General features: G+C 30.8%; 2 protein-coding genes across 2 annotated transcripts in view; one reads left to right on the plus strand and one right to left on the minus strand.

Moving 5' to 3' along the window:
* Nucleotides 1-5502, minus strand: part of LOC143253006 (uncharacterized) — a 69097-nt gene extending 63595 nt beyond the window's left edge. The window contains exon 1 of the mRNA XM_076506041.1: nucleotides 5358-5502. The gene's annotated coding sequence lies outside the window, so the exon portion shown is untranslated. The remainder of the gene's footprint in view (nucleotides 1-5357) is intronic.
* Nucleotides 1-19073, plus strand: part of LOC143232590 (non-structural maintenance of chromosomes element 4 homolog A-like) — a 77492-nt gene that overhangs the window by 1640 nt on the left and 56779 nt on the right. The window contains exons 2-5 of the mRNA XM_076468201.1: nucleotides 5510-5676; nucleotides 11500-11583; nucleotides 17485-17615; nucleotides 18535-18698. Coding sequence (XP_076324316.1) covers nucleotides 5510-5676; nucleotides 11500-11583; nucleotides 17485-17615; nucleotides 18535-18698 — 546 coding nt within the window. The remainder of the gene's footprint in view (nucleotides 1-5509; nucleotides 5677-11499; nucleotides 11584-17484; nucleotides 17616-18534; nucleotides 18699-19073) is intronic.

Consider the following 19073-nt stretch of genomic DNA (forward strand, 5'->3'; position numbering starts at 1 on the left):
GATACTTAAAATGAAGCATCATGACAAAAACAAATAATGAGAAAATACTTACTTTTTACCATTATGAATACATGCAGTGTATTAGCAGAATTATCAATTTTATCAAAAGAATAAACAGAATAAAACTACACATCACTACTATGTTTAAAAGGTTCATCTTAATTTTGATTTTTCTTCTTCACTTTTACAAGATTGTTGTGTAGGCAACACTGTTTTGTCTGTTGAATAAATACATACTTCATTTCATGTGACATAACATGTCTAGTCTTATTATTTCTTTACCTAAATTCAGTTAGTAGATAAATTAAGGCTAATTTCATGATTTACACTGCCTATATTCCTATTATAAAGCAGACCTACTTAAACATTCTTTGTGGAAATCAGTTTAATCTGAAAACATCCTACAATCAGTACACAAGGGGTTCATCAATGAAATATAGCTTTATCATGCCAATAATTCCACCACATGCAGTTCATGGTCTCATGAACTGAGCTTTTTAAGGATGAAGTAAAAATTATTCCAACCAGAATTGCATCAACAAATGCAGACTACAACCATTACACTTAGTGCAAGAACAATGTGAAAGAAATAATCCCTTTTGCAATGGGCTCTGTATGAGTTTCTATACATATTTGCACACATTAAAAATTTATACTATAATTTTTGATGCAGTATGTGTATATTCACAAATATTTGGTAGACTTTAAGCAAAGATTTTAAGTATTTTGTATACAAAAAATATTTTACTAAATATGTATTTGGGAAAACAGAGTCCTATTTCTTTAGTAGTCTTAATATAAAGTGACTTCATGTTATGATTAAAAAAAGATATTTATTCCAAAATCTCAAATATTATTTACTCAATCTCTCAAACCTCCTAAACACATTTGAACTAGTTGTTTTCAATAAAACTTTACATCTTATCTGTTATTTTCTATACTGTAACTATGTGGGGCCTGCTTAACATTACTGAGCTTGTGTTGACACGGTGCACATGCACTCATATTACCGTATTGAATAATATAAAACTGACCTTTACGCTTTACAAAGTGACACTGTCTTGGCTGAGTTTTAGTGGATAAGTATTTTGTAATATACAGTCACATTTCAATTATTAGATATATGTATGTACATTATTAGAAATAAGTTGTATTTATTTTTCTTGAAATATAGAACATTAAATAAAGAAAATAATTATCTGTGTTAGCTATAACCTTTGATCTTGGTTGCTGCTAGATGTAGGTTGCTAACCTTAAAATTTTGCAGGAGGAGGATATGAAAACAATTTTTTTTTTTAGATTTTATATATATAGGTGAATGACAAAAAAAATCATAAATTATTATATTGACACTATACAACTGCACTATTATTTATCAACATTAGTAACTAAGCTGTATTTAGGTTTAAAAATAAAATAAAATGAAATTTCAACCAGATTAATGACACAACCTATCTTATTGAAATCTTGGTTCAAAACAACAAGGAGGCTTTATAACAAATTGAAATGGCTGAAAAATCCACCAGAGGGACATTCTAAGTTGTCAATTGGTTATTCATGTCATATATCGAATTAAGTGTATATAATGGACTGTTTTCAAAAATAGAAAGAGCTCAATGGGGCCACTGTGTTTGATTCAGTACATTAGTCATATCATAGGAATATCAAAAGATACAAGGTTCTTATTTTATATTCTAGCTTGTAAGTATTGGTAAGTTCCTAATATGTATGAAAGTCTAAACTTAGTATTTTTACATCACAAATGTCTATTTTGAACCAGCACTGCATTCAACATACTACTGACTCACAAAATCAATATTTGGGGGTTCTTTTAATACTTTTAAGTTAAGTAATTAACTTATGTATAACACTAAAATTTGAATTATAATATACAGTTTGATACCAAACTTATTGTCATAGATTCACAAAATAGTAGTTCAATACTATTTTGAATGCAAGTCAACAAACATGATGCCATGGCCTTTAATCCTTGACCCATTGTGAAAGGGTTAAACTAAGAGGTGGTCTACTAATCATATCCACAGAGAACTGTTGCCCTATACATGTACATCACTTGGCATAATATCCAGTAAAATATGGAAGTAATACAAGTCATTTATGGAGTTTTAATGGAAGAATTATTTTGGATAACAGAAAACTTGAATGGCCTAAGTGCTAAATTTCCTTCCTATTGTACTGAGGAAGGAGAAAAATATATTCCTAATATAACTAGTTTCTTTAAAAGTGGTAAGGAATTTTTGATTTTGCAAAATACCTTATTGTTAAACATACATAAAAACAAAGTGACAAAGTTATCAAGCTCATCCATCAAGTCACTCACCCATAGAAAAACAGCATAAAATCAATAAATCATCCAAGTTTACAAACATAAACTATATTATGAATTTTATGAATACATATATTTTTAAGGTGACTGACAGTTAAACACACATATATATATATATGTATGTATGTGTGTGTGTGTGTGTGTGAAAATATATAAATAAGACAAGGCAAGATAACAAACTGCTATTCTGCCGTTATAATCTAGTGTAATTACATATAGAATGTATAGCCTTACACATCAACAGTACATATTTTAGAAACTTCTAAAGTAATACATATTGTACATGAACTAACTGACAAACCTCTTTTGAATACTTTGGAGTGGAATGATGGTAGAAATTAGATTTCATCTCTCACTAATTTGTTGAAATGTTTTGTTTCTTATTTTTATTTTACTGTTTGTCCAGATATCCTAAATGAATCCTTTGATATGGAAAAATGAAAAATAAAGCACTCCAACAAATTTGTGAGACATATTTCTGAATAAATACTGACAATTTTAAAATCAAATTTCAATTTTAAAGGTAAACATTCAGCAAAAGGACTTCAGGATTTTATAATAAGTACTTAAATATTTTTATTCATTCACTACACTAATGCATTTCTCACAGAAAAAGCAAGCCCTTTCAAAATTTCTATATACCAAATGTCCTTCCTATTAGAACTGAGATTACATTGACTAGTGAAACTTATAAAATAATCATTCAAAATTATATTGAAATTAATTAACACCAGGGAAATAATCAACTAGTAATTAAATCAGTATTTCCTATTATTACTGTTTTTTGATTATTCCAATTATTTAAGTAATTAAAATATTGCTATTTTGATTTCTAATTATTATTTTATGTTTATTCACAGTTCAACTTAATCAATTAGTGTTACAACTTACAAAAATAATCTACTAATCAAAATGAGTGTCTCTTATTATTTCTACTTTCAATTATTCCAACTTTCAAAGTTTCACATGAGGATATTCAATTAGCTGAATATAATTAATTCATCAGTCCAACAATTAATCAACTATGAAATTTTATAATCACTGGCTATACTCAAAAAAATTATGGAATAGTTTGTTATTTTCTTGTGTGATATGCATAAACTGATTTTGTGGAGAAAATAAGAAGAGTTTAATTTAAGGTTTCTGTTGATAAAACTTTGAATTTAGCTTTATAGATAATGTAATTAGCAAATAATAAGGCAAACAGGAGTTTAGGTTGTATATGCAGAAATATTGAATACAAGTGAAAGGAGACCATTGGTTCACTCTACACAACTGTACAACATTATTTAGAATTAAGTTGGAAGAATACATTCAATTTTGGTCACCTGATTCAAGGACTTTGAGTTGTTGGAGTGAGATCATAGAAAAGCTATCAATTTTTAAACCTTTTTTAACACATTTTTCTTTGAGTAGAAAAGTACTCATGGAGGGAAGGATATAATGGGCATTATTGAGAATTTTAAAATTATTAGAGGTTTGAAAACCATAAATCTAAATTACATTGTCAAAGGTTTGCAGGCAGTAAGACTATAAAGAAAACAAGATATAATAATAGTTAAGATAGTGTTACTTTTCTCATAAATTATTCATCCTAATGAATAGTTTAATATGTTGTAGAAGCTGTAACATCAAAGAAAGTTAGAGTTTTTTGATGAGTAGGCCTATTTTATAAATAAGAATTCGTTGTTACAAAAGAGGTGTTTAAGTGTTAGAAGAAAATGGGGCATTCCAGATATGCAAAATGACCCCTTGTTATTATAGGGAAATTAAGTGAAAAAACAAATATACGTACATATATACATTAATTTGGTGTTTAAAATGAAAACCTTGTTGTAGTTTTATGTTAAACTTTATTAAGATCTTATTTAAAATAGCTGAAGGATATCAATGTATTTGGAAAGTTTGTTGAAGCAGACCTAAAATAACATTAAATAAAAAATCTAAGTTACAAGAATCTATGTATAAGCTTTGTGTTACTTTAAAGTTAATACTTTTAAGTCTTTATTAGTCATAAAATTTGAAAGACTTGTGTTTATGGACAAAATCATAAGGCCATGCAGTTAAATATTGAAAATGATTAAAAAAAAAAAGGATAGCTGAATTCAGACTCCACAATCAACTACATTTTAACTTCTAAGCAAAATTATTGGCATTAGTGTTAATGCATATGACACTCTACAATACAATATATCTAACAGAAAAAGCTTGCAACTAAATGTTTGGAGTGGCTTGAATGGGAAATGAAGAAAAGTTTATTATATACGTACAACATTTCAACAAGATTTTGTCAAAACGTTGGGCATTTATAATAAAAGTTTTCTTTGTTACCCATTTAAGCTGGCAGGTGTTATTCAAAATTCAACATGCATGATAATTTACTATTAATTTTAGGCTAATACTTCACATCTGCTGCATTTGTAATTAATTAATAACAGCAGTTATAGAGCAGTATAGAGTATGATCATATTTTTCTTTGTATTTCTATACTTGTTAGAACTTTTAGTATTTTATAACTATATGGATTTGTGGTGAGACTGAAAGAGGTAACTACACAGCTCTGGGGTGTACTTGGTTTTAAAAATTCTTAATCATATTATTTTGTTTATGTTGTTTGTTCGTTTTTCTCTTTCACCCTCCGGGATTACTGTAAAAATACATGTATTCTTTAACAGAAGGAAAATAACGTACAAATAAACCATGAATAATCAAATTTGCAAATGTTTTCTAAATTAGTATTTATGTACTTCTACTGATTTGAAATAGCATTCATCGTAGCAACTTTGCAATGTGCGTGTTGCATGGTCTGAATTTATCTAGTTTTCATTTCATCCAAACGTTTATAATAGCCTAAGCAATAGCTCTAAGTTTGATCCAACTTTTCAAATTAGAGAATTTCAAATATACATTACCTACTGACTACGAGTACAAGTTTAATTTATTCTCTAACTTTGTAATTCAAACAAATTAAAATATATATCAAATAAGAAATATTATTTAAGTAACTTACTATGAAATCCATTTTTGTATGCAATTTTATTGCACAAGCAAAATCGTAGTAGTAAATAGATCATAAGCATACTAAACCTTACTTATCAACGTTGAGGTTTAGAAGTTGCAATTTTCTTTGTAAAATGAATAATATTGTAATACACAAAATAGTCGGCAGATGTCGCTAAAATTGTACCGCAATTTTATTAAAATGGCTTCTAACGATGAAAATTTAGGTAGGGAAATGCGTGATATTTCTTTTGTCGAAGAAGCTAAAGAAGAACAAGAAAGAAGATTAATACGATATGAATATCGTCGCCTCCTTAATGAAACAAAAGGTAACATGGTTTTTCGTAAGACCATTACCACAGTGATTAAATTTAATTAATGTAAACCACTCAGCCTTGTTGCACCCTTCTTTCACTATTAATATTGCTCAGTCTTTTAAACTCGTAATGTTATTAATTAATTAAAACACTGTAATTTCTCTCAGATTTGATGAAGAATTTTTGCGCAACAGAACTAATAAAACCAAATGATGCCAACTAGGGACTTGGGTTAACCATTTTAATATATACATATATGTATATAAATTAATATTTTGTCGTACGTACGGTATAGGATCAAAATTATATTGATTTTTGTAATGAAAACTTTAGTATTTAAATTGCAGCAAATCTTTTGTATGGGGTAATATAGTTATAGATTCTTTCAAAGTTTCATATATATTAACACAAACATAAAGAAGATAAATAACCAAATCATTAAAAGTACTGTACAACTACAAGTAATTTATATGACCAAGATTTCAGTGGAAGATAAAAAGCTGAAACCATATAATTATTATTTGTTCAGTTAGATAAAATGTTGACTGTTCTTTTCCTTAATTGTTACAGAGATATTAATCATTTTATATTTCAAAATGTCATTAACCTGTAGCTACATTTTTCATGCTAAGTACTGAATATGTAGGAAAATGCAACATCTGTATAAAAATGGTTTGAACAAATAGCACATCTCTAACTGAAAGATAATTTAGTTGAAAAATAAGTCTACACCTTGCTTTACAAAGTTATGTTTAAATGTATAATTATAATCCTTTCTGCACATAAATCTTGTAATTTTTAGTCTTCTATATCATAGAAAACAAGCTTTATACTGTAAGCCTCTTCTTATATTTTGAAATATATAAATTGGATGTTACTGTTGAAGCTAATACTAGAATTCTTTCCAACATTTTGATGCCCTTTTGTAAGATTACAGTAACCTTATCACTATTAAAATCAAAAGTCTAATGAGCTAATGTTCTGGTTTATGCTGTTAATTTAAATGGATTTTACATGTTTGTTTAATAGCACATGTATATAAATTATTGCAGTAAAATCATATGTAGTATGTTGTATGTTAAAATTGGGTACCTACATGAGTATATAAATGCATGAAGAAATTGAGTTTAATTAACTTTGATGAACTCTGTCTCAAATTGTAAACATTAAATTTAATATAGTAAATAAACACAAAAAACATTTAAAATAAACTATGAAATACAAGTAATATACCAAGTCATAAAGGAATTTTTGATATGATCCCTTACATCTGCTCACATAATAGCTTTTCTTGATTTATGCTACTGCTATATGCACAATTTTTGCTTGCGACTAGCCTTGAGGTTCCCACTTAAAATCTTGCAGTACAGCTGTCTTGTAGCATGCAAATGAACATGTGACAGCTCTTTACCAGTAGAAGTGTGACACACACTCCTAGTGCAGCTGACTGCCTTTATATTTGTTTTGTAAAATCATTACTTCTTGATTTGTGACTCAACTGTAGTGATGATTATGTTTTTTTACTTGGAAACTTTTCATTATTTCACAAGTATCACTAAATTCCACTTTTTCTGGTGGGAAACAACATGACTGTGTTCATGCTAGCCTACCATCTATATTGTTAGCATTGGGTTTGTCTTGTGGAGAAGTCTTTCATGTAGTCTAACCCATTTTCTTTCCTTAATCACCTTTGCCTATGTTGTTCCTGGATGAAGAGATTTTGCCATTTCTTTCCACCTGCCTTCACCTCATCTTACATCCATGTTGTCATGATTCTGCCTCAGCCTTTTTTGATGATTTTGTGACTAAGTTTCTCAGCAAAGATTTTTATGTATTCAGTTATTTTTACTACTACTTTAGGACATACATGCTTCATCTTCCTTTCTTTGTTAACTCATATGACTGGGCATGATTTTGTGCTATATTACTTTTTTTTGACTACTTAATGCAGGAGTTTTTTATTATTCTTTCTTAGACTTAGGTTTTTTGAACCTTCATTTTACACACATTTTTTTTTCCATTATCTTTTCTTCTGTAACCTTCTTTATGTGGTACTTCATCGTTCGCCTGTGGGGTTTTTGATGGACGCTCATTCACTTATCTTTTCTACTGTGGTGTGCTTATCTTCCATAGTATTTTCAGTTCTTGTTTGGTTGTACTTTTGCTTGAGTTAGTTGGGGTGTGATGCTTTTGTTACTCAGTTGCTTTTGCCTCCCTTGTAATATGCCTCCTTGTTTTTTTCATCTGCCTTTATGATGTTTACTGGTATGATTGTATCTCTGGCGACACATGTTAGTTCTGCATGCTAAAGCTGTGTCATATCTTCATTATAAAGGATCTGTGGTAGATGTTTTGGAAGCATACCTTTGCCTTCTCATTTTCCCTGCATTCTGACATTGCCTGCATTTTGTCCATCAGGATTGGTGTTTTTCAGTACTGGCTCTTCCCTGATGTCTTACATCAGCTCCCTATTTTTTAGTCAGGTAGTTAGTGTGTTTGCCTGACTTAATCATTCCTGAGACCTTTGTTTCCACCATTACAAAGACAACGCTTCTGCTCTTCATACTTAACAGCTCAGGCTGACTGATTGATGGGGAGGAGAAGTCTTTCCTCACCCCCTTGCAATACCTCATTCATCTTGGTGGCTGTTAAGTTTTTCTTTTCCCCCTTTGTTTACAGACTTTAGAGCTATGAGTTCTCAACCTATTTTCTTTTATTTTGCCCATTTTACAAGAGATTCTGTCCTTTGTAAGGATGTGGACTTTTCTGGTTATGTCTACATGCCTTTGATGAATCAGTGGAGCCTTGCTTAGAATTCTTTGGATGTCACCCCCTTGTTTTTTCTTTCTTTCAGACCAATTTTGCTTGGTGGTTAGATCAAGACAACACATCTATGGGTGTTTCTTTTCTTCTTTCTCTTGGGGTGCCTACCTAAATGCTCAGAAAGTCTTGGGGCAGTAGACTCTTATCTAAGTTTTTTCTCTGTATCAGTCTCTTGGAGCTTCTCAGAATTTGTTAGACATTGGTTCGCTTTCTTCAGCCTCTTTAGGGCCAGTTGGTGAGTGTTCATTTTGACAATTCGAATGTGGTCTCTTATGTCTTCAGACAAGGGTGCACTCGATAGAGAGGTCTCAGTTTTTAGACACTGGACTTCCTGTATTGGGCCCTTGGTCTTTTCACATTCTGGGTGTCCTGAATCTAGTCAAGGATCTATTTTTTTATCCCAGTAGGATTCACCCTACAGTGTGGTTATTGGATCCAGTGGTGTTTCAGTGGCTCTTTTCCCAGAGAGGTGTTCCTGATCTGGATGCATTTGCCACATATCTCAGTTTTTTTTTTCTCCTTAGGGTTTGATCTTCAGTTCCATATACATTGGCTGGGGTGGAAGATGCTCTTAGTCAGGATTTGAGGGGCCTCTATTTGTATATCTATTCTCTCATTCATCTGTTTCTCCAAGTCTTTATTTCAATTCTACATACATTGACTAGGGCAATAGATGCTCCCAGTCTGGATTTGAGGGGCTTCTATTTGTATGTCTGTTCTCTCATTCATCTGTTTTTTCAGGTCCTTTATATTATCCAGACCACTTCATGTTTTGTTTATTTGGTGGTTTCCTTTGACAAACTTAGCTATGGTTTCCACTATCACACTAGCTGTTGGTGTCACCTGCAATTCTTCTTGTTATTTCTCCCATCATTTTATGCCAGTTCCAGTCCAGTGGGCATCATCCTTCTGTTCCAACACTCATGTGTTATTTTTGTTTGTTCCCTGGCCAGATGAGCCAACTTTTCACAGAATGTGCCATCTTTAATTTCCTATTCCATTCATCATTCCTCCATGGCTGTGTACTGATAGCTCACATTACTTTTCTCACATGGCTTCGTGGTCTTCTCAGTCATAAGCTATCACACAGCTTTGTCAGCCATGTTTCATTTTATGCTATATGCTTTCTCTTGCCTTTTTCACTTTATTTTGATTAGTTGCTACTTATTCTTTTCATCACCTCTTTTTCAAAACCCTTTGTCTTCTATTGGTGGGTTGATGTCAAAGATTGGATGTGTTTGATATGGATTTCTGCCTCATCTTTTTCACAATTTCTAAGTTTTCCTTTTCTCTGATTGTTCTTTGCTCATGAAGATATTGGCTGCTTGGGTATGTACTTCCACCTTTAGATCCATCTCCCTTTCTTCTGAATCACATCTTAATGACCACCCAACCCTGACTACTTTCTTTGCCAGATTAAAGCTCTCTGCTGTTACTTGGTGTATAGTGCTTCTTTCCTTATTATTGTTCCTGTTTGTTTATTCTTTGGAATCTTTCCCTGTCCCATTACCCTTCTCCTACTATCATTATAAGTTGAATTCACCAGATTATTAGCCTGATTTATTATTTGCTCTTACCAAGTCATTGTTGTCCTTTCTGTCTGCCAATCAATTTCATCACTCTACCATGTTCCTGGCTGCTCATTTTTAGTGACCATTGTTAAGACAATACCTGAAATTTTAAATCTTGCATGTATTGCAGGATACAGGTTGAGAATTAAAGAAAGATTAGATAGTTCAGATAAGACTAGGCTACTCACAAAGTTAATTTGTTTGTTATAAAGTATTATTTATAGTTTTAGACACTAGAGAAGGCCAGTTGCAGTTAATTTTGATTTATTGTATGAGCTGGCAGTGAGGGAGGTCATTATTTTACAGGAATTTAAGATGGTAATTGATGGTTTCGTGAAAAATACTGGGTGGCTTTAGATTTTTACATTTTGCAAGTTAACACAGTTTTGAAGGACCAAATAGTTCCCTTTTGTCCATATTTTATGTTTTCCAAACTATCAGTTTTACTTTTATGGTATGTATATGTTTCATAGTATAATTTCATATGAAATAATGAAACTTTAGTCAAATGAGTATATGTAGTATTTGGTGGCTAAATATTTAGTGTTTAGCCAAATTATTTGATCTGATTTGTGATATCTTGTCAAATCACCAGGTCTTACATCTTGTATACTTTGTAAACAAAAAGCATTATTATATGCTCCAAAACAGCAATAATAGGTGCTAAGTACATTTTTAATTTGTAAAATATATACCAGATTTCTACCACATTTTTCTAGACACCATCATTTTTGCATCCATAATAAATGCTAATAATTCCATAATAATAACATGCAATGTTGAAGTGTTGAAAAGAAACAATAACTTAGTGTGCTTATCATAGCACATTAGATATGTGATCACAGCAAGAGCATGGTTTTATACATGCTATAGTATCAATTCTTATTAGATCTGCTAATAGTTTTCTTACGACTAATTGATAAATTTGTACAAAAAGATAGCACCTTATGTTACAATTTTAATGAATATATAGTTCTTTTAAAATTTGGGGTTGTTGATGGCTCATTATTTAGTAAAATATGTTAAATTAGACAAAGATTTAGAAGATGATCACTTAAAAATGGTAATATTAATCTACCAGATTAAGTATTTCAGTTCACTTTGTTTATTTGTTTACTCTACCTTGTTTGCTTAATATGAGAAGACAAGATCTTATGCTGAATTTATTTAATATTTTTGTAATATTTACATAAAAAATAGTATTTTTACTATTTTATCTTAATAAAGAAATAATCCAGGTGATGTTTCATCTCTCTTTCTACTTAAAAAAAATGTGCTTACAGTAATACCAATGTCAATATGCTTTAATTTTTTAAATATTCCTTTCCATATTATAAAGAGAATTAACATGTGAGAGTCTGAAACTTTTACATTTAGAATAGACCTTTCTGTATTTAGCCAAAAGTACAAAAAAGTGTGATAAAACTTTATTGCATTTCAGAAAACCGAGAGGAAATTATTCAATCCCAACCTGACTGTGGTTTAGAAAGTTGTTTGATGCAAGCTGATGCTCTTTTTCCAAAAGGTAAATACTCTTAGAAAGGTAATTTTTTAAATAAGAATGTTATATACCAACAGAAATATAAATTTAAACTTTCACATTCACATACACTTTTTTAAAGGTTCGATATTTTTCAGCACACACACATACATTGCTGTGAAATATCTATATATAAAATTGAAATATCTCTGTTTACTTGCTTGCTACATTCACTGAACAGGTCATACTTCCTTCATATGAAGGTGCAAATGATGAGAGCCTCCCGCTAGTACAGTGGTAAGTCTATGGATTTACATCACTGAAATCAGGGGTTCGATTCCCCTTTGTGGGCTCCGCAGATAGCTCGATGTGGCTTTGCTATAGGAAAAACATTCAAAATATGCACGCAAATGATGAGAATAGTTTATTGATATAACCGTAAAACCAATCCATTGGTATAGTCATTGGGAAAATACCTGAAACCATAAAATCAAATTTATAAGAACATATTTACTGAAACAGCAGCTATTGTCTAAAGAAATACATCATAAAAGAGCATTTTTACATACATTTTATAGTAGAATAACTTTTTAACATAAAGGAACAAGCTACTTTGGGTTGGGCTATTCTGCATATTGTTTGAAAGCTTAGAAATGGTTTGAATGGGTAATGAAGAAGACAATTACAAGTTTAAAATAGTAGCCAGTGCACATTATGAGATACTTGTCTCAAAGTGGGTTTTTTCATCTTTCAATTTTAACAGGGACTAGCAGTTTTTCCTTAAAGATTATACATGATCATAATTTACTGTTTGAGATGAAACATTGTACAGAAATAAATCTATTATCTTACAAATAGCTATTTCAAATCTACCTATTATTTGTAAATAAAGTGAGTACCTTTTCAAAATCAAATACTAGTCTGGTTAATAACATTTTAAAATAGAGTGATAAGGAAGTTAGGAAAGTCTAGAGAAGAACAAAATTCTGTATGCACATGCATAAGTGCATTTAAATGGAACTGTATAGTGTGAATTATTTTGTTTTCATTCAGGATTGATGAAACACATGTAGAAATAATATGCATTGGGTCAGGGGTAATGGAAAGTTCCCATCCCATTTGCCGTAGTTCTACCAGTGCCAATTGTCGAGATGGGGTGTTTTACAAGACAACTCGGGTTAAAATGCAATGTGCCATAATAATTTATTAGTCCTCTCCCTTTCACATTGTTACATGACCACAAATTCACAGTTTTTCACTATTGTTGGGTTTTAGGTAGCTTTATCAACTATAGTTTTCATTTCATGTTATTATTCACTAGGCCAAATTTAAGGTAAATCTTTGTCATATGTATTATATGAGTATAATTATTAACTCTATTGCTACAGGCTTTTCATGTAGTTGGGGGTTAAAAGGCATGTCATCATGCTTATAGACTTACATTGAAAATTATATTGAACTGCTATTGGGTCATTGGATGACTGAAAGTTCTCAGCCCACTTGCCATTTCCACATTATAATTTGATTTTAGTGTTATACATTAGTTAATGTCTTAATTTAAAAGTAAATAGTAAAAACAAATCCTAAATTTTAATTGTTGTATGTCACGTGGTATATTGAATGTGGCTTTGATTCAAATTAGATGTTGTGATGTTCAAATGCAAAGTTTATAGCCTCTTAGGAATTGGAAACTCAAATCACTGCTAAGACAGAACATATGATAAGAATCTCCTTTATTTTCTGTTCTCTGATATATTATAATATTTAGTGAATCAATCAAGATGGCTCTGTCAACCTCTTCCATTTTTTGGAAATGCTTCTGTATGAGTACTCTTTCTTTCAATTGAAAGCTCAGAATGTCTCCCATGTATATATCATTTTTATGAAATTTAAGATATTTAGACTAAACATTTTAGTTTTTGTGTTATAATTTGTCATCATTCTGGAAAAGTGTAGTATTTATATATAGTAAAACCTGTCTAAGGCTGAATTTCACTAAACTGAGTAAAATTTTTGGCTTAAGCGGGTTTTCCATCTTAGACAGTGAACATGCATTTCCTTAATTATATATAATTTTTGAGCAGAATGTTATGATTGTTTGACCCAAGGGAAGTAAGATGTTTGTGAATAAAGTTATTATACTGTTTATGCTATATTTATTAGAATAAGAACAAAAATAGACATTCAAAATATACACAAGTACACAAAATCTTAATCAAATTTATTTGAAGAAAGTGTCCAATTTCAACTGTTTCATTTTTTAATGGGCTTTCTCATGCAGTTAAAAGAGAATGCCAATTCTGTGGCTTTTTCATGAAGTTCAGTTTTTCCCTTCATTTTTGCATACAAAGTCACAGTGTGAAGGGGTGGGAGCAGTGGGAAATATATACCCCAGTTGCAGTGAAATGATTAAAATTAAAATTACTTTGCATGTTGGATAGACAACATTAATAAAGAAAAATGCACAAGGAAATCGTTACTTAAAAAAAACCCTAAAAAATTTAAGAATAAACACTGACATTTTGTATACAAGAATCAATTAATATTTACTGATAATCTGCAAAATGTCTCAAAGATATGTTTACTGTATTGAAATTTATAGTATGAAAACTATAACAAGCACAATAGTTACGAGGCCAGTCCCTGATACTAAGCCTATAGACAGAGAATTAAACTATGTTATGCACCTATTACTGTGAATAATTAAATGCTCAGTGTTTTCAAAACTGTTTTGCATTAAGTTGGATAAAATGTAACTGGCAATTATAGTTAGCAATTTATATGAATTTCTTCAACTTCTGATTGGAGCAGGGCACCCACAGAGTGAAACTAAAATGTAATCTGGTACCTGTGAGGAGTTTAGCTTAGTAAGTTTAATATAATTAAATATAATATATGTATACATATATATATCAGTTTTCTCATTCTCTCGGGTTTCGTATTCGCTGAACCTTGAATGAAATCCTCCGGGCTGGCATGTTGATGAATTCACGTGTGTTTGTCATCCATTATCTTCATAATCTGGAAGTTTGTTTCCTGCATGGTTTTGACTTGTTCCAGTCACTGTTCTTCATTTAAACTATATAATGTTTTTGAAGAAGTAAATAATTTTTTTTCAGTACCTTTTTTCCTTTTATTGGATGCTACTAGGTAACTGGTGCTAACTTTTAAGATATGTTTATTTTCCAAACTTTGTGTTGGGCCAGGGGTAACAGAGAGTATATTCATCCTAGCTCTACCAGTGCCCATTGTCTGAATGGGGTGTTCTGCAAGGCCACAAGAGGTTTCCTTGTGGTATTAATATTGTTCAGTTAACTGATCCAGATCATACCATTCCATGAACTGTAGAAAAAGCCAGCATCATAGAAGTTGACTGCCCTCTTTTTTTGGTTTGCATTTTTGGCTTAAAAAAAAAGTTTCACAGAAATCCCCTCCCTTCAAGAGAGACTCTTGCTATTTACCAGTTTCTAGCTGCTATGATGATCAATATTTTTGAGAATTCCTCATTGACTGTGAAAAGTAAGGCATTGGTTACATATCTGAGTAGAGTGAGTCACTGCTTTTAGCTAGTGTGCCTTTCTTCTGTTGCTAGAAAGGGTATGTCACCCCTGTGTTTGTCTGTCCAGTTGAATCAAGGTGGGTCTGGTTAGTCATGTTAAAATTCTGTCCACCTATGCTACAGTTGGGGCTTTTTTCCCTTTTCCTCTGTTTCCTTCCAGATGAAGAGTATACCTTGCTCAAGACATGTTTTTTCATGGGTGTACCCCTATGGAGGCCCTGCACACTCCATGATTTTACTGAAGGGAACTCATCAAAGTGTAATGTTTATTCTGACCCTTTCATCATTTCAGCATGGGATTCTAGTTATTGTGTGTAGAGGTGAAGTATTGTCTCAGAAGTTAACATTTTTCTTACCTAAAATGGTATTTTGTATGGATATTTACCTCTACACACATTCATACCCATCTTCTCCACTTCTGGTGAATTTTATTCTTACTTCATCCAAAAATAAAATTATTTTAAGTGATAGTGTTTTGAGGGGAGTTACTACACAAGGGTTTGTATTGCTCTTCTATTGGTAGAAGGCTGTCATTGTGGGATGATAACATCATGTACTGGTGAAGTTCATGTTACATGTGATTTGCAGGTGAAACTTAGCTCAAGACTAATAACATACAAATATCATAGGCAGATGCATAAGGGATCAAGTTATTCTTTGTGAAGAAGTATCTATTGGAAATACATTTTCAGGTAAGAAAAATGTTAACATTCAGTGGAGTTTATAGGGTTGAAAGCAAAAACTTGGTCAGTGTTGAAATGACATTGTTTTCCAGCTAAGAAAGTCATATTCACCAATGAGTGCAATAAAAGTTGTAAAATAAAACTAGGCCTTATATGGCCAGGTGTTTAAGGCACTTGACTCGTTATCTGAGGGTCCATGGTTTGAATTCCCGTCACACCAAACATGCTCGTGGGAGCATTATAATGTGACAGTCAATCCCATTATTCATTTGTAAAAGAGAAGCCCAAGAATTGGTGGTGGATGGTGATGATTAACTGTCATCCCTCTAGTTTTACACTGCTAAATTAAGGCTGGCTAGTGCAGATAGCCCTCCTGTAGCTTTGCAAGAAATTCAAAAACAAACAAAAATAAAAGTAAAAAGTTGACCCCATAATGGAGAATTTTACAATGATGAAAGCTATATTTTCTCAGACTGCACAATATCAGTGATTTAGTGGAAAGGTAAACTAGGTGTAGATACTATTTAAGTTACAGTATTTAGATAAATAGCATTGATTTTATTCCTACCATTGTTTATTAAAATATCTTATACATATTCATTAGGGTATAGGTATTTAGTTGACGGAGTTATTCAGCTTTTAACTTTCACTTTCACAGATTTGTCAAGCAGAGGGAAAAGAAATTAATAAAAGAAACTTATGTTTACAAATAACAATAAGTCAGGGATCAAGTTCAACAGCATGTGAATTGGAGATTTGGAACTCGTAATTCTATGATATTTTGGATATTATAGATTTATCCTCATATAACAATGTTGGCTTGCCTCAACTAGCAAAAATCATGATGTTTAGTGCCCTTTTTTTTTCTCCTGTTACAGAGGTAAACTTTGTGCACAATAATTTTATGTTTTTCAAAAACATCACTTGAATAATGTGATAATATTTCATCATTTAAGAAACACTGATTCACTTACTGTTTGTTCTTGTGTTGCTCTTACATTGTTTCATTGATAGTGTCAATATAAGAAATTTATTGTAAAGTTGCTCATTACTTGTTTATGTATACTAATAATGGTAGTGTTGAATTACCTGGAAATAGATGACACTGACTTTGTCGTGATTACCAATAGTATCAAAGCTGGCTTTGTAGTTACTTGTAAGTGTACGTGAAGAAGATAGTCAGACACTAATACTAAAGGAATAGTTGAGTTTATTATTTAGTTTTATGTTATATAAATCATTTTCTAAGAAAGCAAAATGTAAACTGTTTAGAGAAATGACAAAAAGTTGTTACATTATGTGACTTTTGAGTTCCTAATAATATTGAAGAAACAACTTATCTTGTAGGAGAACACAACTTCATTATCATCATTGCATTTTTTGTATGGTTTTGGAGTTTTGTTTGCAGTATTGTTACAGGAAAACATTAACAAATAATTATTTCTTAACCATTTTTGGTGATAAGTAGGTTTTCTTGTAAGTTAGTGTATTATTAAGAAAGAAAGTAATTTTGTGAAATCTTTGAATATTGCTCAAAATTCCCTACTTTAAATATGACTATGCTACTTAAATATTCAAATAGCATACAAATATCTGTAAAAAAATATTTTAATACATTTAGTATTATAGGCTAAAACTAAAATAAAAATATATTAATACTAAGGTAAGCAATATTAAATGTCTCATTCTATAAATTTTTTTTAGTAAAAAAACCACGAGAAGCAGTACTTGATGCCAAGTTAGTGTCAGAGTGTGCTTCATTAAGCAAGCAAAAGGCAGAAGCGTTTCATACTAATTTCACAATTTTCCGACCTGTTGAGTTTGCAGAAAAGCTGGTATGTATCATTTTTTAATTTTAAAAATATTAAGATTGTTAGCAATGTGGAAAGATAAATTGAATAACATTTATGTTAATGTGGTAAGGTTAAAAACTGCTGATACACAGTGCATGTATATATAAGTATGCAATATACTGATTAATTATTTTTTCTTTATTTTGGCACATTTACAAATAAAAATATTGTACACATAGAGCAATTTTATTTTATCTTTGTCATAATGGATGATGTGATATTCTACTGGTTACAAATGTATAATTTCTATATTGAAAATACTTGTAAGTACAATATTTTGTTTATTGGACTTCCAAATATGTGTGGAAAAACAGATATTGAATTACAGTATGAAGTTTTGAAATAAATTGTCATAGTAGTAAACAATTTGTGAGTTTTTTCATTTGGTTAGTAAAATGTTAGAATGACAAGGAAATAAAACATTTGTAAAGTAATAAGTTTTGGTTCATTTATTCTACTTTGTACCAAAGTATTTTAAGTAAAATGTTTTGTAGATGAGCAAGTAAAATTTTTTAATGATCTGCCTTTCTACATAAAAGTTAATAGTGTGTAGTTTTTGATAGTTAAACATCTTGAAACTGTTGAACTTATGGATCTGTGTTTTTTAGTTACTATAAATAAAAATTTTTTAATTAATGGTGTAAATATGCATATTACCGAGGCGAGCATTTGATTACTACTTATTGGTGATATTTTTTTTATTTCTTTTCATACAAGTTTTATAAAGTGTTCTTTAATTATATATGTTTTCCACATAAAAATATTTACAAAAATGCTTAAAGCTAATATATTGATGTGATTCAGAAAATGTCTTTTTTAACTGATTAACCCAAGTGATACATCTTCGAACATGTTTTTTTTTTTTTATATTGCTAACCAGTGTTATGTCCTTTTTTAACAGGCAACATTTTTGGGTAAATCAAGAATGGAAGATGATGCTGATGATTTTGAATTCAGCAGAAAAATACTAAACAATCATGAAGTTTTTATACCCAAACACAGATGGGTTACTTTTGGCAAAACAATTAGTACAGTTTTCCACAAGACGCCTTCCTTTCACTTTATGTGAGTGCTTTAAAATTAAGGCCTTTCATGTATCATCTTTATTTTGATTTCACATAAGTTTCAATGGTTATTATAGAATTGAAATAAATATTTTGGTTATATTTTTTGGCATATTTGTACTATGGTGCATTAGGATTTGTTGTTTCCAATACAGTACCAACCTCTACTTACATATTAACTTTTTCTGACTTGTGCTGCTCTCTATATGTACAAATTTTGCTCACCACTAACTTTGTTGCTCCCACCTACTTTCATGTGATGACATATGGTTTAGTTGTGCTTGAGCATGCAAATTAGCAACATTTCCTGAGCCTTGGGTCAGATCTCCCATTTCATGGGAAATCTGTTTCTGAAAATGAATACTTGAACAGCTAT

This window comes from Tachypleus tridentatus, chromosome 1, assembly GCF_004210375.1.
Source record: "Tachypleus tridentatus isolate NWPU-2018 chromosome 1, ASM421037v1, whole genome shotgun sequence".
Lineage (NCBI taxonomy): Eukaryota > Metazoa > Arthropoda > Merostomata > Xiphosura > Limulidae > Tachypleus > Tachypleus tridentatus.